The sequence below is a fragment of the Scyliorhinus torazame genome, chromosome 3 (genome assembly GCF_047496885.1).
Source record: "Scyliorhinus torazame isolate Kashiwa2021f chromosome 3, sScyTor2.1, whole genome shotgun sequence".
Classification (NCBI taxonomy): Eukaryota; Metazoa; Chordata; class Chondrichthyes; order Carcharhiniformes; family Scyliorhinidae; genus Scyliorhinus; species Scyliorhinus torazame.
Window position 1 is genome coordinate 61,174,305 of NC_092709.1, and position 27,808 is coordinate 61,202,112.

General features: G+C 41.4%; 1 protein-coding gene across 10 annotated transcripts in view; it reads right to left on the bottom strand.

The window, feature by feature from the left end:
* The window catches only part of kiaa1109 (KIAA1109 ortholog), a 626,997-nt gene that overhangs the window by 52,034 nt on the left and 547,155 nt on the right, over positions 1 to 27,808 (bottom strand). For all 10 annotated transcript variants that reach the window (XM_072495716.1, XM_072495713.1, XM_072495719.1 and 7 more), the window contains 10 exons: positions 26,284 to 26,488; positions 20,680 to 20,880; positions 19,062 to 19,241; positions 16,040 to 16,177; positions 14,446 to 14,697; positions 7,458 to 7,611; positions 3,999 to 4,156; positions 1,487 to 1,679; positions 764 to 981; positions 410 to 661 (listed from right to left, as the gene is read on the bottom strand). In XM_072495716.1, coding sequence (XP_072351817.1) covers positions 410 to 661; positions 764 to 981; positions 1,487 to 1,679; positions 3,999 to 4,156; positions 7,458 to 7,611; positions 14,446 to 14,697; positions 16,040 to 16,177; positions 19,062 to 19,241; positions 20,680 to 20,880; positions 26,284 to 26,488 — 1,951 coding nt within the window. The remainder of the gene's footprint in view (positions 1 to 409; positions 662 to 763; positions 982 to 1,486; positions 1,680 to 3,998; positions 4,157 to 7,457; positions 7,612 to 14,445; positions 14,698 to 16,039; positions 16,178 to 19,061; positions 19,242 to 20,679; positions 20,881 to 26,283; positions 26,489 to 27,808) is intronic.

The following is a 27,808-nucleotide window of genomic DNA, read 5'->3' on the forward strand; positions in this document are numbered from 1 at the left end:
CCTGATGCATCACAATGTTCACATCTTGGCCTCCAGCCTATTAACTCTGGACCAAAACTCCTCAAGCTGAAGACATTTACTACAGATGTGTTAGCCATGGATTGCAGTGGCATCTAGGTGCTCCCACAGGCTGCATCCATTCGCATCACCTGTCCAGCCATCTTTATTGTGTTCATTACATTTATTCTTCTTGATCAGTTTAGTTTACCTCTTAACTCCCTCGCTCACTAAATCCCCAGCTTCACAATCTTGTGCAGTGAAGCAACACTCTGTGCAGCAATAACCATCAAAATCCATTTTGCTTTAACATTAAAATGCTAATATAATTGCAGGTTTAAATGCATGCATAGGATTGGATCATTACTTCCTTATTGTAAAATGAGCCCATTCCCAACCCAAAGCTGTTTACCATCTTCCCAGATTTTCTGAGCCTCAGTCCAGAAAGCAATGTTGGGCTCCTCAAGATGGAATAATGCCCAAGACTTTGAGCGGAAGTTTGGTCCGTGGAAGCATGCCAACGTCATATGATTTCCATGCAAGCTCATGGATCCACCCAACTGGACTGCATCTTCAGGCAAAGGCATTTGAAATAGGGAGATCTGGCATCCAGCAATCACTTTTAGCACTTCTGGCCAATGTCGATGATGTGCTGCATCCAGCACTGCCAACAAGAAAGGAAACATTAAGCACAGATACAGCATAAAAACATCTCCATATTAAGTTTAGAAATTTCTTTCAAGAAAACTAGGTTGGTAATTCTCACAATGTTCACTGGAACTTCTTTCCACATTTATTACTGGTGTTTTTGGAGGTAGGTACTGGACAGGTCCCCAGGTAGATAGGGCTCGTTTGCTGGTATCAAATTGCTGAGTGAAAAATTCTTGCAATTTCATTCCAATTTTAATTAGGTCTGGTGTGGTTGATCGCGAGATCATGACCTGGAAGATGTCCCATTGTAGATCTCCATGAACAAAAACTTCACTGAAGGGGATGAGAACAAATAATTAAAATTAATAATGAAGTAAAAAATACTTCCTTCTTGCCAAATGAACCCATTCCCAACCGAAAACAGTTTCTCATTTACCATTTTTCCAGACTTTCTAAGCCTAAGTCCAGAAAGCAATGTTGAGCTCCTCAAAGTGGAGTAAGGCCTAAGATTTTAAATGCAAGTTCAGCCCATGAAACCTTGCCAGAGCGTTTAAGAATTCACAGGAAACTCAAGAGGTACAAACGCAACTGCTCCAAACATTGCAAGGTAACAGTACACTTATTTGTTGAATCAACAGTTAAATATCCATAGCCCCAAAATCTGAGGATGTGATTTATTCAAAGACATTGGTAAGTATTTTACTTCAGAAACTTCGTATTCATGAAATAGAACAATAGCATAGCTCTAATCATTAAAGTAAACTTATAGTTGGCTAAAAGATTCACATGCATAATCACAGCACATACAATTATGCACATAATTATGAAGTTCATGTACCTTTTTTCAGTCATGCTCAAGTCTATTGTATTATGAAGATTGACTTTCCATTCATCTTGTAGTTGTAGATCTGCATTGCTGAAAATTCCCATCAGGATACTAGATCCCATATAATCAACTCGTGCATCAGTGGAACCCAACGTGATCTGGATTTTATGGCTGGGTTGTTGGTTTGGGTGTTCTGAGATGTGAGCTTCAAAACAGTAATTGAAGTTATTTTCCATCAATTTTAAAGAATCAATACTGGTAATATTGAAAATTCTTTTTGACATGCAGAAGGTCATAAATGCATTAGAAAATGTACTTTAAAACATTTTGCTGCCTCTACATTTTCTTTCTCAATGCTACAGAGTTAAGCAAATCAGCAACGTATTGCTGGGTCAAATTAAAACTACTGAATATAATATAATTTGAGTTACAATGACTCTGGTATTTCCTTGCAAATAGTCTTGAAGACCATGGAAAACTCCCATAATTTTCCCCTTTTTTTGCTTTACGCCCTTCAAACTTTCTATATTGTGCCTTTGAACAGTTAGTACATGGATACCAAATAATTGTACATTTTTGTGATCACGTCGGTCATAAAACAATCATCAATTGTCATTAAAAAAAAAAATCTGGTTCCTTTGAGCAAGGAAATTTGTCCTTACCTGGTTTGGCCTACACTTGACTCCAGACCAACAGCAATGTGGTTGACCATTAATGTGGTTGGCTATTAGCTGCCGTCTGAAATTGCCCAGCAAACTACTTAGTTAAAAGGCAGTTAAGGAATGGGGAACAAATGATGGCCTTGCCTCTGAAGCCCATATCCCATGAAAGAATACATTAAAAATTATGATTACCATTTCAACTTTAACTATTTATAAAAATGTAAATAGTTCAAAAGAACAGACCAATGTTTATGGCAGATCTTCAGTTTGTATTTAATAACACTGACGTGTAAACAAAATCAGAAGGAGATGTGTTAAGAACTCCACACAATCATGCTACTATGTTCTACTTGTGAATTAATGCCAATGCCAATTATTTAAGTAGGCCCAGTTGCCATGTTTCGCGCAACAATAGGGTTCATTAAACATTAAATCTGGCCTATTGTGTCTGCCATGGCATTATGTGGTATCGAGGCACTAGATTTTAAACAATAAAATTAAGACTACGTGGCAATCCTGAATGGCACATCCTTAATCAACATAATACTTTAACACCAGCAATTTGATTCCCAGAATTTTGAGTGGCCAGCAGTAAATGGGTGACCAGAGAAACAAAATAGTAACACTATCTGGGGATTGGAGGGGTGGGAGGTGGTGGAATAGATCAAAAGAGTTAAATAAATGGACCAGAATTTTCTGTCAAAGTAACAGCGAGAGCACTTGCTGATATTTGTCATAGGGAAAGGGAAGATGTGCAGTTAAATGCATATATTCAAAAGCTGCTGTTCGAGTTACGTTGCTCAAATATAAGCTTTATGATGATGGCATTTTGTTGTCTTCCTCACCAATGATAGCCATTAAATGTCAGGAGATTTCTGTATTTGTGCAGTAGATATGAATTAAACCTTCTAGGTATTTAGGGCTTGTCATATCTAACATACTCTTTTAATGACATGATGGTGGCACTGTGGTTAGCACTGCTGCATCACAGCTGCAGGAACCCAGGTCCGATTCAGACCTTGGGTTACTATGTGAGTTTTCTCTAGGTGCTCCGGTTTCCTCCCACAGTCCAAAGATGTGCAGGTTAGGTGAATTGACCATGCTAAATTTCTCCTTAGTGTAGTGTCCAAAGGTTGGATGGGGTTGCGGGAATAGGGCGGGGTATTGGGTCTAGGTAGGGTGGTCTTTTGAAGGGTTGGTGCAGACTTGATGGGCCGAATGCCCTCCTTCTGCACTGTAGGGATTCTATGACAATTAGCCTCTGTTCCAATGAAAAGTAACAATTGCAATTGTCGAGTAGCATTTCTTCATATTTTTGAGTTTTTCAAGGAGATTTAAAAGATGTCAAGTTATAAATTTAGCCTTTTTTCTTACATTTCCTTTCTGTGTCTATTTTTTCTTTCAATCGAAATGTTCTTTTGCTCTTTTGTTTAATTTTTGTGTGCCTAAATTAACACTGAATTCACAGTCCTTTCTGTGTTTATTTCCCAATCCTTAAATCTCACTGGTGAAGGAGATATGGGGATAGGGTGGGGGTGTTGACCTTGGGTAGGGTGCTCTTTCCAAGAGCCGGTGCAGACCCGATGGGCCGAATGGCCTCCTTCTGCACTGTAGATTCTATGATAATCTATGAGATAGTCTTGTTGGGTGCACTGAGGTGCCTTGCAGGGCACTATCAGCTTGCACTTTCAGGATGAGCAACAATATCCTGACCTGAGGGGTGCAGGAGCATGTCTACTTCACCAACAATAGATGCTATTTGATGCCCTGCTATAGCAAACTTTGGCCCACTAATATTGCCCGTTTGATAGGCATTAGAAAAAGTAAAAACATTAATGGATTATTCATGTGGTGAAACTTACAAACCATCTCCAAAGTGTTTACATCTATAGTGCCACCAACCACTCCTCCCTTGGAATCCAGTTGAGATCTTCCTAGGCCAACGGACATTGATATTTCTCGGTCTCTGTTGCTACCCACTGATAGTCGTCCCTGGCTTTTTAATCCACTAGTTGTCCACCTAAAACAGGATAGATAAATTATAATAGTAAATTTAGAAATATATGTGCTGCACTGAGAAAGAGGTATTTATTTATGAAATTTACCCTGCATTGAAACTGTTCAGGATAAATGTAATATCAAAGTACAGCATTATAGTAAAAGATAGGTACAGTAAGCAATGTTGAAATGTGCAGCACTAACTGAAAACTACTGATAGTAAATCCAAGAGTGTTGACTCCAAATCATAATGCCAATTTTATCCCGCTTTCTTTCATTGAAAATAATTGTACAGTATCATCGGTAACTTCTCTCCAATATAGCCATACGACACGAGGCAGTAATAAATAAAACAAATAGGTTATAATGCCAGATTGAGTTCAAATTCTCAGTGGTTATGCTAAAGCTCTACAGCATCTCGTTAGGCCAAAGGTTGTGTACTGATTATGGTTCTGGTTATGTTTTGGGATTTATTTGTGGTTCGTTTTACACAAATGGATTGAGGAATAAACACTTACGTCTAAGTGCTGGATTTTAAAACAGAGTGGATTTGGACAGGTTTAAAAAGCCATAATCAGTGGACATGCTTGGAATGTGTGTTAAAGGTCAGACATCCCTATTGCTGTCCAAGAAAATTGGGAATTTGCGAGTCATTGTTTCATCCTAAGGGCAGCCTAAAAACATTCACACTGTAGGGAAATGCAGGAGTCTTTGCCTGCAAAGTTTTCCATGGGGCTCATGTCTAAGATAGATGTGAGTAAACTCCCATACAACTAAAATGCTCAGACAGCTTATGGGAGCAATCAACACAGCTGGTCCTCTGAAGCCATCTACAGCAGATGTGAAATTTGTACAAGGCCTATCCACGTCTCAGAGACATTTCAAAGTACATTAACAAGGCTGATCCTGGTCAGTAAAAAAATAACTTTGAAGGCTGGCTCATTCTATAAAAAGGGAATGTGTTTCAGTAGGATAAAGAAATTCTGAAATCATAATAACTTGCATTTATAGAAGCCCTTTAATATAAAAATAATACTGCACAGCACTTCACAGAGGTTTAGCGAGACAAAAAAAAATTAATGCTGAGCCAAAGGAGGATGTACATGACAAAAGGTGGGTAAAGACAAAGAGGTGAGTTTTAAGGAGGATCTTAAAGTAGGAGGTGCAAGATATGCTTGAACAAGAAAAGAGGCACACGCTTATGCTGTGACGGTCATGTTTAGGGATAATGTAAGGAAGTATTTTAATGATGGGTGTGGAAAAGTTTGCCAGAAAATGTGTCTGAGACCATTATGGCAGACTCAATAAGAAACTGCTTCTTCTTCTTCGACTTCTTAGGCAGTCCCTCGGGACAGAGGATGACTTTCTTCCACTCTAGGGTGGTGGATCCTGATCTGACTAAAAAGTCAAATGCTGGATCTGCACACTCTGCCACAGGTGGGGCTTGATGAAGAGGGTGGATGCTCGGATTTTGGTACACTCCTTCCGCTGTTTGCACTTGGCTTCTATCTCGGCCTGTTGGAGCCATCCAAAATGGTTGGTACCTTCACGGATACTTCTTCTCCAGTTTGGGCGGTCTCGGTCAAGAGATTCCCACATGTTGGTGGAGATGTTGCACTAACCTTGGAGATTTAAATGCCAGAGTTGGGAGGGACAAAAACCTCTGGAAAGGTGTGATTGGCAAGGAAGGTGTAAGGAAAGCTAACACCAGTGGAATCCTCCTTCTGACCATATGCCTCAAATGTGGGTTGATCATAACAAACACCCTATTTCATCAGAGAAATAAATACAAGACCTCATGGCAACTCCCTCATTCCAGACATTGGGTCCTGCTTGACTATGTCACTATCTGAGTGATGGACAGCAAGGATGTTTGTATCACCCATGCCATGACTGGAACTGATGATTGCTGGACTGACAATCGCTTAATTTGGGTTACTATCTCCAACAACCTGGCCAAAAAAACGCAGCAGCAGCAGGAAAATCCATGTCGAAGAACTCAAGGACTCTGCAAAGAAAGACCTATTAAGTAAGCTCCCCACAAGCAACTTGCCCATGCTCAACGAACAGGAACCACATAATGTCCGCAGTGCCTCATCTGTCTACCATAATCAGCATCTGCAAGGATATTCTTGGTTTCACCACCAGGAAATATCAGGACTGGTTTGATGAGAATAACCAAGAGCTACTAAATTGCACTTGCAAGGGATTCTTGAACTGGAAGCACCATCCAAATTAGAGGGAACAAAATTCAGGGGCTGAATTCTCTGCCAGTGGGATGCTCTGTTTTGCTGGCAGCCTGTTTTTGGGGCTGCCCCACAATGGGAAACCCCATTGACCAGCCGGTGTAATGGAGCATCCCGCCTGCGTGCTGAAACAGAAATGTGGCGCAGCGGGGCGGATAATCCAGCCCCAGGTCTATAAACAAAGGAAGGCTGAGGTCCAACAAATAAACTATGACCTAAGGAACAGATGGTGGGTGGAAAAAGCACAGGAAATACAGCAACTTCTCTACAGCCATGACATATGTGGATTCTTCAGTGCAGTATAGACCTTTATGGCCCAAGCACCCAAGGACCTACCCCACTGAGAGGTAAGTAGGGAGTGGCGCTTATCAAGGACAGAGAAGCGGTAGAATTTTGAGGAACTCCTGAACCAAGACTCGATCCTTGACATGACTGCCCTCAAGCACATGCCTGTTACCCACCATCACCTCAGCACAATCCCAGCTTGACACGAGGTTTAAAAGACCATACAACAGCTAAGAACCAATAAGGCTGCCACCATAGAAAGTATCTCGAAGTTGAAGAGCTTCTACTGGAGTAACACTGCAGATTCCATCCATCAAAGGGAACAGTGGAAGACAACTGTGCCATATTGGACGTTGATAATGTGGTAATCGAAATGCATGAGATCAAATTGACGGAAGGGTCTTCGTTGTCTCAACCTATTTTGTGATCTTATTTACAATTTGCCAGCAATAATGTGTCACAAAAGGGTACAATATCCTGTAGTGATCACCTTTTGATAGTACAATATACTGAGATCACGCGGAAAACAGAAATGCAAGAAACCTGTTTGAAACTGTGACCTCTTGGTAAACTAAAATTTCATAGCTTATAAACAATAGGAAAAGAACAAAGTCAGCAAGTCTGTACATTTTAAAATTCATATACTGTTTCTTACTGCTCCATCCACACATAGTATTTAACTCACTCTTCCATATTTATTGTTTTAAAATAAAAAGTTCTGTACATTTACATTATATACATCTAGAAAAAAACACAAGTATTGTAGTCATAATGTAAAACTCTGAAACTTACGTGGTATTCCCCATGACATTACTCATATTCATTTGAACGTTTAGCTGCTTCAGGTTGATTGCAAAGACAACTAATGTCTCCCAGGGTGCTGTTTGTTGGTTTGCTGTCTTTCCATTCTTACTAAATGATGGTGCAGTGATTTTTGTAACAGAATCTATCAACAAGAGGAGAATATTTGCATAAATATCAACCATATGGAAAGTAATAATGAATACATGCAGAATATTCAGTGGATTCCTCTAAATTGATTAGGCAAACAAATGGATTAAAATGACAAACAAATTGTTTGCATTATTGTAAACTATTATAAAATTCACGAGAGCTTTATCCAGTACTGCTTCTATTTCTATTTTTACCACTCGTGCTCACTTTGTGTCTGCTTTGTAACCAAGACAATGAAGGGCAGCAATATTGGGACTTGGGTGATTAAACAGCAGAGAACTGGCAGCATTGATGGGTATATGCGGCATTGTTGGAAAGAACACCTGTGAAATTGGTGCCAGCCACTTTGTACATGATGCCATAGAGCATGGAAGAGTCAATCTGCAACTTCTATTTCAGCTTTGCAGGGATCGTAGAGATTATTCTGTCCGATATGGACTAAGTTGTTAGCTCTAAATATTATGCAGAGGTGCATACCTGTCACGGAGCCTCTCCTGACAGCATTCACAGCTTCCAGGGAAGCCAAATGACTGCCATCTTGGTTTCAGGGTCCATAGTTGATGGGGCCTTCTAGAGCAACACCACCTAAGCAATTCCCGTGTAGAGGAGCGAGAGTGCCAAGGCACCCATGACTTTGTCTCTGTTGGAGAGGAATCTGCTGTTCTCTCTCAGGTTTCCCATATGTTTGTTTTCTTCCCCACTACCTATTCCCATAATGGCCTTGTTCATGCCACAGGAGACAGATGGCTAGACTGCTCTGGTCCATGTAAAAATGCAGCAGTCTATCCAAATTGTAAGACCGCCCTGATATGTCCTCAATAGAGTCATCAACTTTACAACTTCCCACGCTGTAGTCACGGACGAGGCACTTTGTAGGATCACTGGGATACATAAACAAGCAAAGAAGATAGGCATTAAGAGCTTGTACAAGGGGGATTCATAATTATTTAAGATGGTGGTAAGGAGGGTGCTAAGTATTAAGAGACTCTTGGTGTCTTGATGGTGGTTTAAATAAAGGGGTTCTCTTCCTGCTCCAAGTGCACATCTTGTTGTTCAGGTGTTGATTAAGGCTAGTCCCTCATGAAGTCAAAGTTACAGACATGCAACAGTCAAATCTTATCTGGGAAAAAAATCAGTAAAAATCCAACTGATTAAAATTGGAATTTTTCAAATTACTTTTGAATGGAACCTTTGTTAATCTACATTTCAGAGATCAGATAGGTCATAAATTGCTTATTTGAGCCAATGAAGAAACTGACATAATTAAAGACCAATGCAGTGTGCTATCTGAAGATTTAATACAATATGCACTCACTGTATACAAGAATTTAATCATGTTTATTATTTATATCCTTGCTTTCCAAATTACTGTGTTGCAGACAAAGCAAAATACTGTCACTTCCTGCATACCATACAAAGCAGAAAATTTCCAATCAACGTAATAAAATAATTCTGTTTGCGTGCTCATCTTAAGGAGGTGCAGAGAAGCAGACCTGTGAGGGAGTCTCAGGAGCAATTACATCACAGCCAGCAGGTAAGTGATTGGCTTGTGACTGGTAAGTGATTTTTCTCTCTTTGACTTTCTCTTAGCTGTGTAGTGTAGTTCAAATTTAACTTCAGGTTTAAGTCATGGCAGGAGAGCTCAGACCCGTGTCATGCTCCTCTTGTGAGATGTGGCAAGTCAGGGACCCTTCTGGTGTCCCTGACTCCTTCATCTGCAAGAAGTGTGTCCAACTGCAGCTCCTGTTAGACCGCTTGACGGCTCTGGAGCTGCGGATGGATTCACTTTGGAGCATCCGCGATGCTGAGGAAGTTGTGGATAGCACATTCAGTGAGTTGGTCACACCGCAGATTAAAATTACTGAGGCAGATAGGGAATGGGTGACCAACAGACAGAGGAAGAGTAGGAAGGCAGTGCAGGGATCCCCTGCGGTCATCTCCCTCCAAAACAGATTTACCGTTTTGGAAACTGTTGGGGGAGATGGCTCACCAGGGGAAGGTGGCAGCAGCCAGGTTCATGGCACCGTGGCTGGCTCTGCTGCACAGAAGGGCGGGAAAAAGAGTGGCAGAGCTATAGTGATAGGGGATTCAATTGTAAGGGGAATAGACAGGCGTTTCTGCGGACGCAAACGAGAATCCAGGTTGGTATGTTGCCTCCCTGGTGCAAGGGTCAAGGATGTCTCGGAGCAGCTGCAGGGCATTCTGGAGGGGGAGGGTGAACAGCCAGCTGTCGTGGTGCATATAGGCACCAACGATATAGGTAAAAAACGGGATGAGGTCCTACAAGCTGAATTTAGGGAGTTAGGAGTTAAACTAAAAAGTAGGACCTCAAAGGTAGTAATCTCAGGATTGCTACCAGTGCCACGTGATAGTCAGAGTAGGAATGACAGGATAGCTAGGATGAATACGTGGCTTGAGAGATGGTGCAAGAGGGAGGGTTTCAAATTCCTGGGACATTGGGACCGGTTCTGGGGGAGGTGGGACCTGTACAAATCGGACGGTCTGCATCTGGGTGGGACCGGAACCAATGTTCTCGGGGGGGTGTTTGCTAGTGCAGTTGGGGAGGGTTTAAACTAATGTGGCAGGGGGATGGGAACCGATGTAGGAAGTCAGTGGGGACGGAAACAAAAGGCAGGAAGGGAGAGTGTGTAAAGCATGACCAGAGAAAGCAGGGCAGAGAGCAAGGAAAGTCTACATTAAACTGCATTTATTTCAATGCAAGGGGCCTGACGGGCAAAGCGGATGAACTCAGGGCATGGATGGGCACATGGGACTGCGATATTATAGCTATGACTGAAACATGGCTAAGGGAGGGGCAGGACTGGCAGCTCAATGTTCCGGGGTACAGATGCTATAGAAAGGATAGAACAGGAGGTAAGAGAGGAGGGGGAGTGGCGTTTTTGATTAGGGAGAACATCACGGCAGTACTTAGAGGGGATATATCCGAAGGTTCGCCCACTGAGTCTATATGGGGGGAACTGAAAAATAAGAAGGGAGAGATCACCTTGATAGGACTGTACTACAGGCCCCCAAATAGTCAGCGGGAAATTGAGGAGCAAATATGTAAGGAGATTACAGATAGCTGCAAGAAAAATAGGGTGGTAATAGTAGGGGACTTTAACTTTCCCAACATTGACTGGGACAGCCATAGCATTAGGGGCTTGGATGGAGGGAAATTTGTTGAGTGTATTCAGGAGGAATTTCTCATTCAGTATGTGGATGGACCGACTAGAGAGGGGGCAAAACCTGACCTCGTCTTGGGAAATAAGGAAGGGCAAGTGACAGAAGTGTTAGTGAGGGATCACTTTGGGACAAGTGACCATAACTCCATTAGTTTTAAGATAGCTATGGAGAATGATAGGTCTGGCTAAGAGTTAAAATTCTTAATTGGGGCAAGGCCAATTTTGATGGTATCAGACAGGAACTTTCAGAGGTAGATTGGGGGAGACTGTTGGCAGGCAAAGGGACGGCTGGTAAATGGGAGGCTTTTAAAAATGTGTTAACCAGGGTTCAGGGTAAGCACATTCCCTTTAGAGTGAAGGGCAAGGCTGGTAGAAATAGGGAACCCTGGATGACTCGAGATATTGAGACTCTGGTCAAAAAGAAGAAGGAGGCATATGACGTACATAAACAACTGGGATCAAGTGGATCCCTTGAAGAGTATAGAGATTGTCGAAATAGAGTTAAGAGGGAGATCAGGAGGGCAAAAAGGGGCCATGAAATTGCTTTGGCAAATAATGCAAAGGAGAATCCAAAGAGCTTCTACAGATACATAAAGGGAAAAAGAGTAACTAGGGACAGAGTAGGGCCTCTTAAGGATCAACAAGGACATCTATGTGCAGAGCCACAAGAGTTGGGTGAGATCCTGAATGAATATTTCTCATCGGTATTCACGGTGGAGAAAGGCATGGATGTTAGGAAACTAAGGGAAATAAACAGTGATGTCTTGAGAAGTGTGCATATTACAGAGGAGGAGGTGCTGGAAGTCTTAAAGCGCATCAAGGTAGATAAATCCCCGGGACCTGATGAAATGTATCCCAGGGTGTTGTGGGAGGCTAGGGAGGAAATTGCGGGTCCCCTAACAGAGATATTTGAATCATCGGCAGCCACAGGTGAGGTGCCTGAAGATTGGAGAGTGGCGAATGTTGTGCCCTTGTTTAAGAAGGGCAGCAGGGAAAAGCCTGGGAACTACAGACCGGTGAGCCTAACGTCTGTAGTAGGTAAGTTGCTAGAAGGTATTCTGAGAGACAGGATCTACAAGCATTTAGAGAGGCAAGGACTGATTCGGGGCAGTCAGCATGGCTTTGTGCGTGGAAAATCATGTCTCACAAATTTGATTGAGTTTTTTGAGGGGGTGACCAAGAAGATAGATGAGGGCAGTGCAGTAGACGTTGTCTACATGGACTTTAGCAAAGCCTTTGACAAGGTACCGCATGGTAGGTTGTTGCAGAAGGTTAAAGCTCACGGGATCCAGGGTGAGGTTGCCAATTGGATTCAAAATTGGCTGGACAACAGAAGACAGAGGGTGGTTGTAGAGGGTTGTTTTTCAAACTGGAAGCCTGTGACCAGTGGTGTGCCTCAGGGATCGGTGCTGGGTCCACTGTTATTTGTGATTTATATTAATGATTTGGATGAGAATTTAGGAGGCATGGTTAGTAAGTTTGCAGATGACACCAAGATTGGTGGCACAGTGGATAGTGAAGAAGGTTATCTAGGATTGCAACGGGATCTTGATCAATTAGGCCAGTGGGCCGACGAATGGCAGATGGAGTTTAATTTAGATAAATGTGAGGTGATGCATTTTGGCAGATCGAATCAGGCCAGGACCTACTCAGTTAATGGTATGGCGTTGGGGAGAGTTATAGAACAAAGAAATCTACGAGTACATGTTCATAGCTCCTTGAAGGTGGAGTCGCAGGTGGACAGGGTGGTGAAGAAGGCATTCGGCATGCTTGGTTTCATTGGTCAGAACATTGAATACAGGAGTTGGGACGTCTTGTTGAAGTTGTACAAGACATTGGTACGGCCACACTTGGAATACTGTGTGCAGTTCTGGTCACCCTATTATAGAAAGGATATTATTAAACTAGAAAGAGTGCAGAAAATATTTACTAGGATGTAACCGGGACTTGATGGTTTGAGTTATAAGGAGAGGCTGGATAGACTGGGACTTTTTTCCCTGGAGCGTAGGAGGCTTAGGGGTGATCTTATAGAGGTCTATAAAATAATGAGGGGCATAGATAAGGTAGATAGTCAACATCTTTTCCCAAAGGTAGGGGAGTCTAAAACTAGAGGGCATAGGTTTAAGGTGAGAGGGGAGAGATTCAGAAGGGCCCAGAGGGGCAATTTCTTCACTCAGAGGGTAGTGAGTGTCTGGAATGTGCTGCCAGAGGTAGTAGTAGAGGCTGGTACAATTGTGTCGTTTAAAAAACATTTAGATAGTTACATGGGTAAGATGGGTATAGAGGGTTATGGGCCAAGTGCGGGCAACTGGGACTAGCTTAATGGTAAAAACTGGGCGGCATGGACTGGTTGGGCCGAAGGGCCTGTTTCCATGCTGTAAACTTCTATGATTCTATGTTTGGCTTCTTGTATGCGGCACATTTGCCATTTATACTAGTGTGAGGTTGTCCATTTTGAAAGGACAAATATGAATGCGGAATACAGGGTTAACGGTAGAATTCTTGGCAATGTGGAGGAGCAGAGAGATCTTGGGGTCTATGTTCATACATCTTTGAAAGTTGCCGCTCAAGTGGATAGAGCTGTGAAGAAGGCCTATGGTGTGCTCGCGTTCATTAACAGAGGGATTGAATTTAAGAGCCGTGAGGTGATGATGCAGCTGTACAAAACTTTGGTAAGGCCACATTTGGAGTACTGTGTACAGTTCTGGTCGCCTCATTTTAGGAAGGATGTGGAAGCTTTGGAAAAGGTGCAAAGGAGATTTACCAGGATGTTGCCTGGAATGGAGAGTAGGTCTTACGAGGAAAGGTTGAGGGTGATAGGCCTTTTCTCATTAGAACGGAGAAGGATGAGGGGCGACTTGATAGAGGTTTATAAGATGATCAGGGGAATAGATAAGAGTAGACAGTCAGAGACTTTTTCCCCGGGTGGAACAAACCATTACAAGGGGACATAAATTTAAGGTGAAAGGTGGAAGATATAGGAGGGATATCAGAGGTAGGTTCTTTACCCAGAGAGTAGTGGGGGCATGGAATGCACTGCCTGTGGAAGTAGTTGAGTCGGAAACATTAGGGACCTTCAAGCAGCTATTGGATAGGTACATGGATTACGGTAAAATGATATAGTGTAGATTTATTTGTTCTTAAGGGCAGCACGGTAGCATTGTGGATAGCACAATTGCTTCACAGCTCCAGGGTCCCAGGTTCAATTCCGGCTTGGATCACTGTCTGTGCGGAGTCTGCACGGGTTTCCTCCGGGTGCTCCGGTTTCCTCCCACAGTCCAAAGATGTGCAGGTTAGGTGGATTGGCCATGGTAAATTGCCCTTAGTGTCCAAAATTGCCCTTGGTGTTGGGTGGAGGTGTTGAGTTTGGGTAGGGTGCTCTTTCCAAGAGCCGGTGCAGACTCAAAGGGCCGAATGGCCTCCTTCTGCACTGTAAATTCAATGATAATCTATGATTAATCTAGGACAAAGGTTCGGCACAACATCGTGGGCCGAAGGGCCTGTTCTGTGCTGTATTTTCTATGTTCTATGTTCTAGTAAACCATATTCTGTAAGATAATTGTGTATTGTATGGGCACACAGCAATATGGATGCATTTAACATCACTACTTATCTTGTTATTAATATGGCTTCTCAGTGTCTACCTCTCCTTGGAGCAGATGAATCTGAAAGAGTTCTCGATTGGACAGCTGACGGGGATTTCACACTGTGAATCAGGCCAGCTGGCGATGTACTGCTAGATGCTGTGTGATCATTGAAAACATTTGCTGTCTGAGCTAGATGTGAATAATTAGAAGACTGTGCTGATTGCTCCCAGGTGCGCCAGTAAGCCTTGCGTGTTGATTCAGGAGAAAGCTGCTGGTTTTCAATGGAATCTGGAGTCACAGGTCCGGAAACTGTTAAAAGTTTTTTAAAAATTCAATGTTAAAAATCTATATAATTTATAAACTTCAATTAAACCAAGTCTTCACAAAGTTGAATAACTAACCTGTAACGAAAGGATGTGCAAGATTACGTTTTGCATTGAGAGCCTTCCCTGTTCTTTTATAAAGAAGTTTCAACTTTTACAGACACATAGGATCACAGATCATTGAATCTTACAACACAGGAGGTTAATTGGCCCATCATGCCTATGTCACTCTCTCAAAGAGCTAGACAATGAATCCTATTCCCCTGCAAAACTTCCAGACAAAGTCTTGCTACATTTTCTTCTTAATTTAGGTATCCAATTGTCTTTTGAAAGTTAAAAAAAATTCCAATTAAGGAGCAATTTAGCATGGCTCACTTGTGCCTGACACTGTGTCGCCCACCACTCCCTCTGGGAAACTCCCGGAACCTGGCACATCATAATTGAAGGTTCTTTTATTTTTATTCCTCCATAGATAGTTCAGGTAGTGTCCTATTGGGCCTCCCCTCCTCCAACACCCTGACTCCCTCCCTCCCCACCACCCTCCTTTCCCCTCCCTTCTGTTGGTACAGAGGCGAGGGTATCTGGTCTCTCCCACGCATAGTTTAGGGCTTGTACCATTTCTTTTTTGTAGAAATGTGTTGTGAACTGTTTTAATAATCAGAGAATCCACTCTGCCCCCTCCCCGTACATTGGTACTGAGGGGAGGGTACCCTGTTTCTCCAACACAAAATTAGTGTAACACCCATCAGAAATCTTGGCGAGACCTCTTCCAGGATCTACCGGCCAAGATTCCTGATGGCTGTTACGCCTCGCCTGAGGGAAAATGAAGTTGAGTGCAGCCTCGGGAGAGGCACTCTCTGCTGGGGCACTAAAAAAAGAAGAGTGCCGATATATAGTGGGGCGACTCCGCTAGTCCTGCCCAGAACGGACTCTTTTTCTTAGTTAGATTGTGTCCATAGTCTCTTTCATTTCCGTGGTTTAGACAACATTCATTAAATACTAGTCTTGTCAGATTCCTGCAATTCCAATACCTCTCTATCCCCCTCTTGTGAGTTCACAAAGGAATAGCAATTATAGTGATTCTGAACAGATAGATAGGTAAGGAATAAAGTAGAAAGTTGAGAATGCTAACTTTGTGGAATAAAATAAAGGAGACAAAATAAGAATAAATGAAATACCTAAAAATAATTACATCTTTATAATTAAGATCCGCGTTAATTCAAAAATTTATATTCATTTGACCCAGTTCAGTGGTTATCAATGTAAAGTTGCTCGTTTTACTTTTCTTCCAGAACTGTTAACTGCACACTGAATTTTACATAACCTACCTGGTAAGTTGATCGTCTGATCTCCAAGAAAGAGGCGCCTAGCAATACTTCTTCTGTACCAGGCTTTTGGAAAGGCTAGAATCTCACTAAGTCTGCGCATGTCATACTTGAAGGAAGCTGACCCTATGTCACAGACAGCTGCAGAGCAAAAAGTAAACAGTTTGTATATACTTTCTAAAATCAAAAGTTAAGATACTTGCTCCAGGAAATATGTTAATTTGAGAAAGATCATTTTATATTCATTGTACACGACTGAGACACATTGGATTTTTTAAAAACCTGTTCCACTCTGGAGGGAACTGAATGCAAAGGGAGGGAGGTTATGCTTTAGGTAGACCACACCTGACGTTCTTGGTCTCCTTATTTAAGGAAGGATGTAAATGCATTAGCAGTTCAGAGAAGGTTTACAAGACTAATACCCGGAATGGGCGGGTTATGAGCAAAGGTTAAACAGGCTAGGCTTGTATTGAGGGGTCTTGACAAGGTGAATGTGGAGAGGATGCTTCCTCTTTTGGGAAAATCTAGAATCAGGGGTCACCCATTTAAGGAGAGAGGAGAAACTTTTTCTCTCAGAGGGTCGTAAGTCTTTGCAGTTCTCTTCCTCCAAATGTGGTGGAAGCAGAGTCTGAATATTTTAAAGGCAGAGATAGATAGATTCTTGATAGGCAAGGGGGTGAAACATTATTGAACGTAGATGGGAATGCGGAGTTAAAACTAAAATCAGATCAGCCATGATCTTATTAAATGGCAGAGCAGGCATGAGGGGTTGAGTGGCCCATTCCTGTTCATAATTTATATGTTCATATGTTCAAATACCTCCAATTATTGATATGTTTAGACGTATTAAATTTAAACTCTAAACTTTGAAGAAACAACACTTACAAATTAGATTAACATGGAGTTAGACAGAAAATTAAAACCATGCATAAACATCCAGGTTACTTCCAATTTGTGTAGTAAATTCAACTAGCAAAATTCAATTAGTAAACTAAATTAGAGCACATGGGATTGGTGGTAATATACTAGTATGGATTGAGAATTGGTTCACAGATAGAAAGCAGAGTGAAAGAATAAACGGTTTATTCTCAGGTTGGCAGGCTGTTACTAGTGGGGTACCACAGGGATTAGTGCCAGGGCCACAGCTGTTGACAAACCAATTGTTATATTTCCAAATTTGCTGGTGACACAAAACTAGGTGGGAATGTAAGTTGTGAGGAAGATGCAACGAGGCTTCAAGGGGATTTGGACAGGGTAAAAACATGGCAAATGGAATATAATTTGAATAAGTGTAAAGTTATCCACTTTGGTAGAAAAAACAGGAAGACAGAATATTTCTTAAACAGTGAGCAGTTGGGAAGTATTGGTGTCCAAAAGGACCTGGGTGTCCTTATTCATGAGTCACTAAAACCTAGCATGCATGTGCAACAATCAACAAGGAGGGCAAATGGTATGTTGATCTTCATCGCAAGGGGATTTGAGTACAGAAGTAAAGATAACTTTCTGCAGTTGTATAGAACGTTGGTGAGACCACATCTGAAGTATTATGCTCAGTTTTGGTCTCCTTAACTAAGGAAATATATGATTGCCGTTGAGGGACTGTAACAGAGGTTCACTAGACTAATCCCTGGGATGTCAAGATTGCCTTATGAGAAGAGACTGAGGAAACTGGGCCTTACACAGTTTCGAAGAATGAGGATGATCTCATTGAAACTTATAGACTTCTTACAAGGTGTTACAGGATGGATGTAGATAGGATGTTTCCCCTAGCTGATGAGTCTAGAAGCAGGGAACACAGTCTCAGATAAGGGTAGACCATTTAAGACAGGTGATGAGGAATTTCTTAACTCAGAGCCTAGTGAATCATTGGTATTCTCTACCCCAGAAGGCTGTGTAAGCTTAATCACTGAGCATGTTCAAAGCAAAAACAGATAAGAGTTCTGTTGTCTATTGGCATCAATGGATATGGGGATACTGTTGGGAGTGGCGTTGAGGTGGATGATTTGATATAATCTAACTGAATGGCAGAACAGGTCCAACAGGCTGAATGGCCTACTCCTGCTCCTATGTTCCCATTTCCTAATTCTATCATCTTTTTGTGATATTTTGACAGCAAGAGCTATCCCCACAAACATAATTATATGCTGTGATATCATTACACTTAGTACTAATTTTGTCCCTTTCTTTGATTGCTCCAGACTCCAGCCAGCATATTTAGCCTGATAAATAGATCTGAATTTCTTACAGTATCCAACTACATATTTGGCAATTTTTCTCGTTTTTATTGGATGACATAAATATTTTTTTTAAATTAGGTCAATGACTCGGTTGTGGGAAAAACAATACGTGAATTTAGTTGTTACAAAGCAGGAATTTTCACAATATCAACTTGCAAGTGGAGAGAACAAAGATCACTTCACTTTATACAATGAGGGAATTAAAACACATTTCTAATTATTTTCATTGGATACTTGACTTTTAATATAATTATCCTTAAACCTTTTGTACAATCAGAATATGCAATGAAGATTAGTTAGCTTTCCAATATACTTAATTTGTGATACCCAACATGTCATGGGCCTTTCCTTGAGACTGATTGCATCATGTAGATTCAGGAAGTATAGAAACATAGGAGTAGGCCGGTCAGCCCCTTGAGTTTATTCTGCTATTCAATTCACTAATAGCAGTTTAATTTTTGTTCATATCTTTTCCTACACTTATCTAATAACAATCTATAAACCACAATTTTGAAATGTTCAATTCACATGGTAGCCACCCAAAGTTTTGGAAAATTATGATCTTTATCTATTTCTTTAAATACTCTGGAGTGGAAATCATCAGACACCAAAGATTTACCTATCGCAAGTTTCATCACTGTCTCCATTATATTTTTTAAAAACTTAAAATAGATCTGCTAAATTTTTTCACGACTATCTCTGTTCTCCATAAAATATAAATTCATAAAAAACATTTGAAAATAATGGTATTAAACTGAATCTGAAATCAGCAAAATTATTTGTCGTACCAGAGATATTAATTAATGTGGTTTCCATTTTGTTGTTAATTTTGATTGGTGTTTGATTATCAAACAATGAACCCCCTCCAGATCGTCTCATTCTGGACAAGCTGACTTTCACAAATTCAAGGTTAATACTCAGAGAATCCTTCCGGCCGGTGACAGAACTGGCTTCTTCGTCAACAGTACCTACAGCATGAGGAATTAATCAATAAATTATTTACCTCTATTCTCTTTCCAATTTTTAAGCTATTCCATCTTGCAACTTCAGGTCTTTCCAAGTGGACTGATAACCTTTTATCCTCAGTCCTGAAAATGCTTAAGGTTAACTTAAATTATCTTTCCCCCTTTACCATCTTGCCAGAATTACTTGGCAAAAATCTGTAGCTCACCAAGTGAAGACTCACAGATAAGAATTCAAGCAGTACTACATCATGATCTTCAGTTATATATTAATTCGCAGCATCTATTGCAATAAAACGGAATGTGGAAATTGAAATTTGTATTACGTGTTGGTTTCCACAGCACTCCAGCAGTGCATTACTTCAACTTCTGCAGTTGTTTGCAGAGCTAACAATTATACATGTTTGACAAACGTTTATGTTAGAAAACAGACATTTACATTTACAACCAAATGTAATTATATCATCATGAATCTAAACTAACCGTACCACTTCTGTACTTATTCATAAAAAGAGCTCTAACACACTATGCGGAATTTTCCCATATTTTTTCAGAATGTCAGACTCTAACTGAAACCCGGCTTGTAGCTCTCCAGCTGCACAGCAGTTATTTGTTCAGATTTTGAGCCTCTCTGAAAATGAAATTGAATGGGTGTGTTTTACGATGTTACTGTGGCGAGGGGAGGCCTGATCATACAGATCAGGACGCCTCCAATCGGCACAGAAAATAACTCCCCCTCAATGGACACTGAGGACCCCCCATAAACATCAGGGGCTCCCCCTCACCACAAGTAACAGCATCGGGAGCTCTCCCCCCACCCCCCCCCCCCAAACAAATGTTGAACCTGGCAGTGCCAACTTGTGCCAGGGAGAAGTGCCAGGGGCAGTGCTAGGGCATGTCCCTCTTCCCTGGGGGCTATACTCACCTTGGCGCCTCTGAAGGTGGGGGGGAGGGGAGAAAAGTCCCCTCGACTGATTCACACTTTTCAGAACAGAATGCAAACCTCGACGATGTGACATCACGTCAACGAGGTAATAATATTCAGTGGGGGGTGGGGGGGGGGGGAGAGAGGAAATCATGTGGCGGGGGGTGGGGGGGCTTGGTAAGTATATTAAGAAGTATTTAAATGTGGTTCCCACCCTTTTTGGGTGTGAACCTCGTTACATCACCGGCGAGGAGCATGGAAAATCGCCAGCGAGAATCGCGTTTTCTAATTCTTGTAGGATTTTCCGCCCACATCCGCTGATGGCTAACACAAACTGAAAATCCCCCCCACAGTTTGGATAAGTACTAATTATAATGGAAACCATCAAGAACTAGAATGCAAATTTTATAACAACTAATTATACAAGTCCAGCAAAAATATTAGCACAGACCAGATCTTATAAAAGCATTACAGTAACAATTAGACATAAGCAGCAGAAATAATATTGGGTTCTTGTACCTGGAGCACTTGTTCCAGGAGTCAGGCCAGTAACTGTTTTCTGCTTGCCCGTTCCATACGGGTGAAAAACATACAGAGAGAAATCTGACATGCAAGCTGTAAAGCTCAAGCCAGATGCAGTAGTGCTAGAATAAGAAAGATCAGATTGACTACTGCTATGTCGGCTTCTTCCAAGAGGGCTTCCAAATCCACTTGATGTACCTTCAGAAGAGAAATTAGTTGATGAACATAGAGTGTAAATGATGATCACAGTCATTTATATTCCTAAGTGCAAGTTTATGCTTGTTATTTTAATTTGGGTATGAGCTTTAAAATACTTTATTAAATCAATGCAATAACTTTTCATTTTTTTTAAGCTTGAAAATTCTTTAATCAATGATTATCACATTTGTTGAATAGTTATAAATCAACACAGTGGGATCACTCACTTTAAATGCAACCACCTTTGCTGAAGAAAAAGAAAATTTCCAACATATAACAAGCCAGGAAAACTGTGAAAAATAAATTCTTTAAAGGCGGCAGGATTGCTTGAGATAGTGAGGTTGGCGAAGCTACGAATGTCTCCATAAAGAGAAGGTTGAGAGAAGATTTGAAAGAGGTGTTCAGTCATGATGGGTCTTGACAGAGTAGATGGTGAAAACTGTTCCCCATTGGTGGAAGGGTTGAGAACAAGAGGACACAGATCTCTAAGATATTTGCAAAACAAATGGCAGTATGAAGACCATAAGACCAAGGAGCAGAATTAGGCCACTCGGCCCATCGAGTCTGCTCTGCCATTCAATCATAGTTGTTATTTTCTCATCCCATTCTCCTGCCTTCTCCCCATAACCCCGATCTCCTTATTGATCGAAAACATATCTATCTCTGTTTTAAAGACACTCAGCAATTTGGCCTCCACAGCCTTCTGCGGCAAAGAGTTCCATGGATTCACCACCCTCTGGCTGAAGAAATTCCTCTTCATCTCTGTTTTAAAGGATCATCCCTTTAAAAAAGAATTTTTGTGGTTAGGATCGGAAATACCCAAGAATGGGGTGGAGGCAGATTCAATAGTGGCTTTCAAAGGTGAATTTCCTATGGGAAAAGGAGGTTTAGGGCTAGTTAAGTTGCTCTCGCAGAGAGTCGGTACAGACACAACAGGACAAATGGTCTCCGCCTGTACTGTAACTATTCTGTAATTGTATATTTTTATTATTTATTTATGGGATATGAGTGTTACTGGCTAGGCCAACATTTGTTGCCCATCCCAATTGCTTTGAGAAGGTGATGGTGGGCCACTTTCTTGAGCCGCTTCAGTCTATATGGCTCACAGACTTGTTAGGAAGAGGGTTCCATGCTTTTGACCCATTGAGCAGTAATTTAGTTCCAAGTCAGGATGGTGCGTGACTTCGAGGGCAATTTGCCATCGGTGGTGTCCCCATGTCTCTTCTGCTTTTGTACTTTCAGCTGCTGGAGGTCGCAGGCTTGGAAGGTGCAGCCAAAGGAGTCTTGATGAGTTGCCAGAGTGCATCTTGTAGATGGTACACACTATTGTCACTGTGTATCAGTAGTGGGAAGAATGAAGACTCCTCAGGTGGTGGTCGAGTGCTGATCAAGTGGGCTGCTTTGTCCTGAATGGCATCAAGCTTCCTGATTGTTATTGGAACTGCATTCATCCGGACAAGTGAAGAGTATTCCATCACATTCTGACTTGTACCTTGGAGATGGTGGTAGGCTTTGGAAAGTCTGGTTATGTGTTACCCACTGCAGAGTCTGCCAGCCTCTGACAATTACTTATATAGCTGATCCATTTAACTTTTTGGTTAATGGTAATCCCCAAGATTTTAATGGTGGGGACTTCAGCCATGCTGCCTTTGAACATCAAGGACAGATGGTTAGAGTCTCTTTTGTTAGAGATGGCCTTTGCCTGGCACTTGTTTGGTGCGGATGTCACTTGCCACTTATCAACCAAAGGCAAAATATTTTCAGGTCCTGCAGCAAAGTCCTGGGGATAAGGTGATTAGTCTAAAAAGACCGCAACTATCTTTCTTTGTGCCAGTTTTACCTTTAAGCTTTTATTTGTTATCTAGTTATGTTAGATCATCTTTAATTTTGTTTAAATAAATGCGCATTGAATAGAATAAAACTTACTTTTGCTGTACCATCAAAAGTACATATTGGGGACTGCATGTGGCACAGTGGTTAGCACTGGGACTACGGCGGGTTCGAATCCTGGCCCTGGATCACTGTCCATGTGGAGTTTGCAAAATCTCCCCGTGTCCACGTGGGTTTCACTCCCACAACCCAAAGATGTGCAGGTTAGGTAGATTGGCCACACTAAATTGCCCCTTAATTGGAAAAATATAATTGGGTACTCTAAATGTTTTTTTTAAGTACATATTGGGCGAGATCGTCCAGCTGTTCACGTCAGCAGGATCTTCTGGTCCTGATGACGGCACACTCCCACTGTGGTGCCCTGGTGGTGCGGAGTTGATTTAATGGGAAATACCATTGACAGAGGCAGGACCAGAAAGTCTCGCCACTGGCCAAAGGTGGGCTGCCTCCGGCCGCTGAGAAACACACCACATGGAGACCAGAGAATCTCACCTATTATTCATATCTCTTTGTGTTTGATGTAGCTATATATCATATTGGCTCGGTAGTAGCATTCTTGCCTGTCAGACGGTTATAGTGAAATTCTAGTTTCTAAATACTGGATTTAGATAAGTATACTTATGTCCAATGGAGGCAAGGTTCCCATAATTTCAACAAGCAGGAGATCAGAGTTCTGCTCCCTGAACACTGGGTTGCCAAAGCTGGGAGTGGATGTCTAACCACCAATCACATCTGGTTTCCTCGATGAATGAATGACTCAGTTGCAGACGCAACCCTGAGCTCAAAATGTAGGATGTAAAACACTGGAAGAAACAGGTTTCCTCCTGTGCCATGGATATTAACCATGATGTGGAGATGCCGGCTTTGGACTGGGGTGAGCACAGTAAGAGGTCTTACAACACCAGGTTAAAGTCCAACAGGTTTGTTTCGAATCACTAGCTTTGAATGTATCGTATTGCATCTTTGACTTTGTCCATATATATGTTTCTGGAACCCACCTCGTCATTCACCTTAGGAAGGAGCAGTGCTCCGAAAGCTAGTGATTCGAAACAAACATGTTGAACTTTAACCTGGTGTTGTAAGACTTCTTACTGTAGATATTAACAGAATATACATCCTAGCGATAGAATTGGTTAAAAGCTAGAGACACAAGTCGGAGAGGACAAATATCGGAATTTTATGGCTTAAATTAACTTTCTTGTTCTAGAATTCGGCGTGAAATGCCTTTATAATTGGTAAGAAAGAAACAATAATTATTTTTCATTGTTCAACTGGCTCAAGAGTTAAATATTGTAGGATATTTTGTGTCCATCAGCAAGAAAAAGTAACCTAGAACCACATATCTCAGAAGTCTACTTTTGAGGTTAAATGACATTGCTTCCTTCACTGTATAAATATAGTTCCCAAATATATTTGGGATCCAACTCAAGTTCTTGACCCAGACGAAACAGAATAAAACACATGCATGACACCTGTCCATGCTTTATGTAAACAAACTCTGATTCAGTGTCTGCCATCGGCATGTCATGTGGCTTCCACAGTTCCAGGATACCATTTTTATTACAGTGGAAGATAAGGGAATTTTAACTCATCAAATACTGGATGTCAGACAAGGAGACTGACAAATCAGAGTAGTGGAGGGATTGAAAGGTTTGGTGGCATGGTAGAGCTGGATACCGTCATCTACGTGAAACAATTTTTAATGCTGCCACCACATTTTTAGAAGTCCAAGTCTACTATAGTATCCTTGTCCCCAACATTACAGAATTTGGCTTTGAAGCGCTAAAGCTCATGAAATTGGTTCTGTCCTGTCAGGCTTTGACCATAATTCTCTCAGCTCAAGTGAGGCTCTAAAAATGGGACATTGTCCAATGCCTCAAGCTCATTTTCATATTTCTTTCACCTTCAAGAAATAACATTGATACACTGATGCATTTTAAACAATCAGACTGAATAACTTTGTGGATATCAAACAGGTGAAGTTAATTACCCAGTATCCTAATCAGAGAATGGGCAGCAATGGTTTCAATCAACTATTTAAGTGGGCTTAGTGCAAGGTCAAAAAGGAATGTTTGACACAAGCAATTTTATGTTAGAAGGCACAATTGCCCTCATCCTTAAACAGACACATCATGAAGTGATTGTGGAGGAATAACTCACTATGTAACTGCTGAATACTGGTGGCAGTTTGATATGCTTAGTGAAACTCACCATCAAGTTTGACCTAAGTTGTTGTGTGTTCCTGAAGTGAGATGGTAGCTTTGGCCAATGTTACAGATTGCTGCAGTTGGGCAAAAAGATAACTACTTCAACTGAGGTTGAAGAGTGCAGCAACAGGATTTAAAATGCCTGCATAAATTACTGGAATGGACTGATTATTTAATACCGGAAAATAATTACTGTCAACAGCTTGAAAAGAATGAGAAGAAAAGCATCTCATAACACAGACTAGCTTTTGAAGCAGAACCAGAAGCAAAAACTAAAGGAACGTGAGAAAGGTCTGTTCATAAGCTTTGCTGGACATTAAAAAAAAATAAAAGGAAAACGTCAGCTGCAACAGCTGAAATGTTAGAAAAATATCTGTTTTGAAATACAGAACATTTAAAGAAGCCCGCTAGTTTGGGGTGGTACCTGATGTCAGAAATTTAAATTGACATCTTGTATCTGGTGTGAAATAAAGCCAGTTGCTGTTGATTGTCCTTAAAGTGTATAGCAGTTAGCCTGTCATGAGAGATCTTTGGTCAGGACTTTGCAGTACTCGACAGCTTCATGAATCACGATAGTACAGGTCTCCTTTGCAAATGGAGAATGATTTACATGTGCCATTGTTAACCAAGACAACAATGGGCTGGATTCTTCGGCCGCGCCTGCCGCAAGATCACCACGGACGGGCACTGACCATGTAAAAATCCAGACATTGGGCAGGAATCTCTGGTCGCCGGGCGGGCGCAGCTGAAGAATTCTGTCCCAAACTCTGAAGTGAGGATTAGGCATATCCACCTTATTGATATCTGCGAGTAAATAGTTGTTTTCTGAAAAATATTTTACTTGTAATACTTTCATGTTTCACATGGATTGGAGCGGTTCAAGGTGGCAGCGTACACTCCACCTTCCCGAGGGCAATTAGGGATGAGCAATAAGTGCTGGTCGAACTAGTGATACCCACATGCCATGAATGAATGAATAAAATTAGTGGTGACAAAACGGGGTTCTTCAATCAAATAAGTTGAAGAGCAAACAGCAAATACAATCTCGAACATAGACTGACGATACATGCACTCTGCTGTTGAATTATGATGTCACTTTCTCACAAAATTGTGAAAGCAAATCACGATCAGGAGAAAAACAAGTGTAAGTGGCCACAAAGAGTATGAGGTCCTTTTATATATTGTAAAAATGGGAAAGCCACAAGCAATGAACCAAGGGTTAATACAGTTTCCTCATGTTATTGTTCAGCTCCTCTTAATACATGCAGAGATGAGTCCCTGCTCTTTTACGACTTTACCTACATACCTGTTTTGTTAGCAGCAGTTTTTAATACTGTTTGAGCAAGCAGTGAAGTGGCGCTGGCAGTCACCTGAGCTCCATCAAATGTATGCGAGAAACCTAAGCTTTCCAGGTCACTTCTATTCGATGAGAACACTAAGTCCAGTGAAGGCAGTTTTAACATGCATTCCACCCTTGATACAGGTAAACAGCTGAACTTAATCTGTGAAGGCTACAGGGTACAAAGAAAAAGTGGGATTTGGAGGTGTGTGAATCAATTAAAACATATTTTATTCATTAAAAAAAATTATAATGTAAGACTACCAAAATTAAACAATAAAAGTTACACTGATTAAATAGCAGATCTCGTGTGGTGCTGCTTATTGGTAATTCAGAACCTGAAGTATGTTCACTGATGCCCAGCATTGGACTACAGCAACCTAAAACAAAAGTGGTTCACTGATCAGTGTAATGAAACAAATTTAATAAAGAAACATAATTTATGACTGACGAGGTAAAAACTATTACACAGCTTATCAACATAAATAAACATACATTGGTGGTCAGCGTCGAAGCAACGGGACTTAACACTGACCTCAAGGAAAGCTGCCTACTGTCATGTGAGAGTACCTTTAAGAAATGGGTGATTATAAATGGATGTGTATATAAATATCTGCAGTGAGAGTACCTTTAAGAAATGGGTGTCTGTCAGCTTTTTACTTTGGTATTAGGCGGTTTGCTGCAGGGAGTGTTTTAGTTTCGTTTTCAGTGTCGGAGCTAAAGCCAGACCAAGCAAGTGTACTGCTGTTCTCTCTGCCATCAAAAGACTATCTCTTGATCATTTGGTGAATTCAGAATGATAAATATTTTCAATAGAGACTTTAACCTGATGTGCTTCTGTTAAAGGTTTTGTTTTTAAGTCGTATGGATGTTAAAAGGAAAGCTTAACGGATTACTTAGTGTTGTAGTCTTTGGGGTTGTATTTGAATTAATGGTTGCTAAGATGTTCAATGTATGTTTTAAAAAGGTTAACTTGAGTTCATCGAATAAACATTGTTCTGCTTTAAAAAATACTTTTCCATTTCTGCTGTACCACACCTGTAGAGTGGGCCGTGTGCTCCCCATACCACAATCTATTAAATGTTGTGGGTCAGGTGAACTCCATGATACACTTTGGGGTTCTCTAAACCCTGGCCCATAACACTACAAAGATCTAGCTGGAATGTTCTCTTTTTATGACAGTGTGCAAATTCAGGAGGGAAAAGCTGTGTATAGCCTGGCGGCTGCATTGATGGCTTTTCCCTTTACCCCCTGTATTTTTTTGACAGACAAAAGAAATCCTGAAGGCAGGTCCCACGGCATCACGCTGGCGGGGTAGACTCTGAATTAGCCTTATCCGCATGCAACTTCGGCACCCCAATCTGAAAAAAAATAAAGTATCCCCCCCTCCCCCCGCCCCCCACCATGGACATGGGACCCCTCCTTCCTCTCGCTCATGGATATGGGACCCCACCCCCCATGTACACAGGACCCTCTCCAATGGACCCATAAC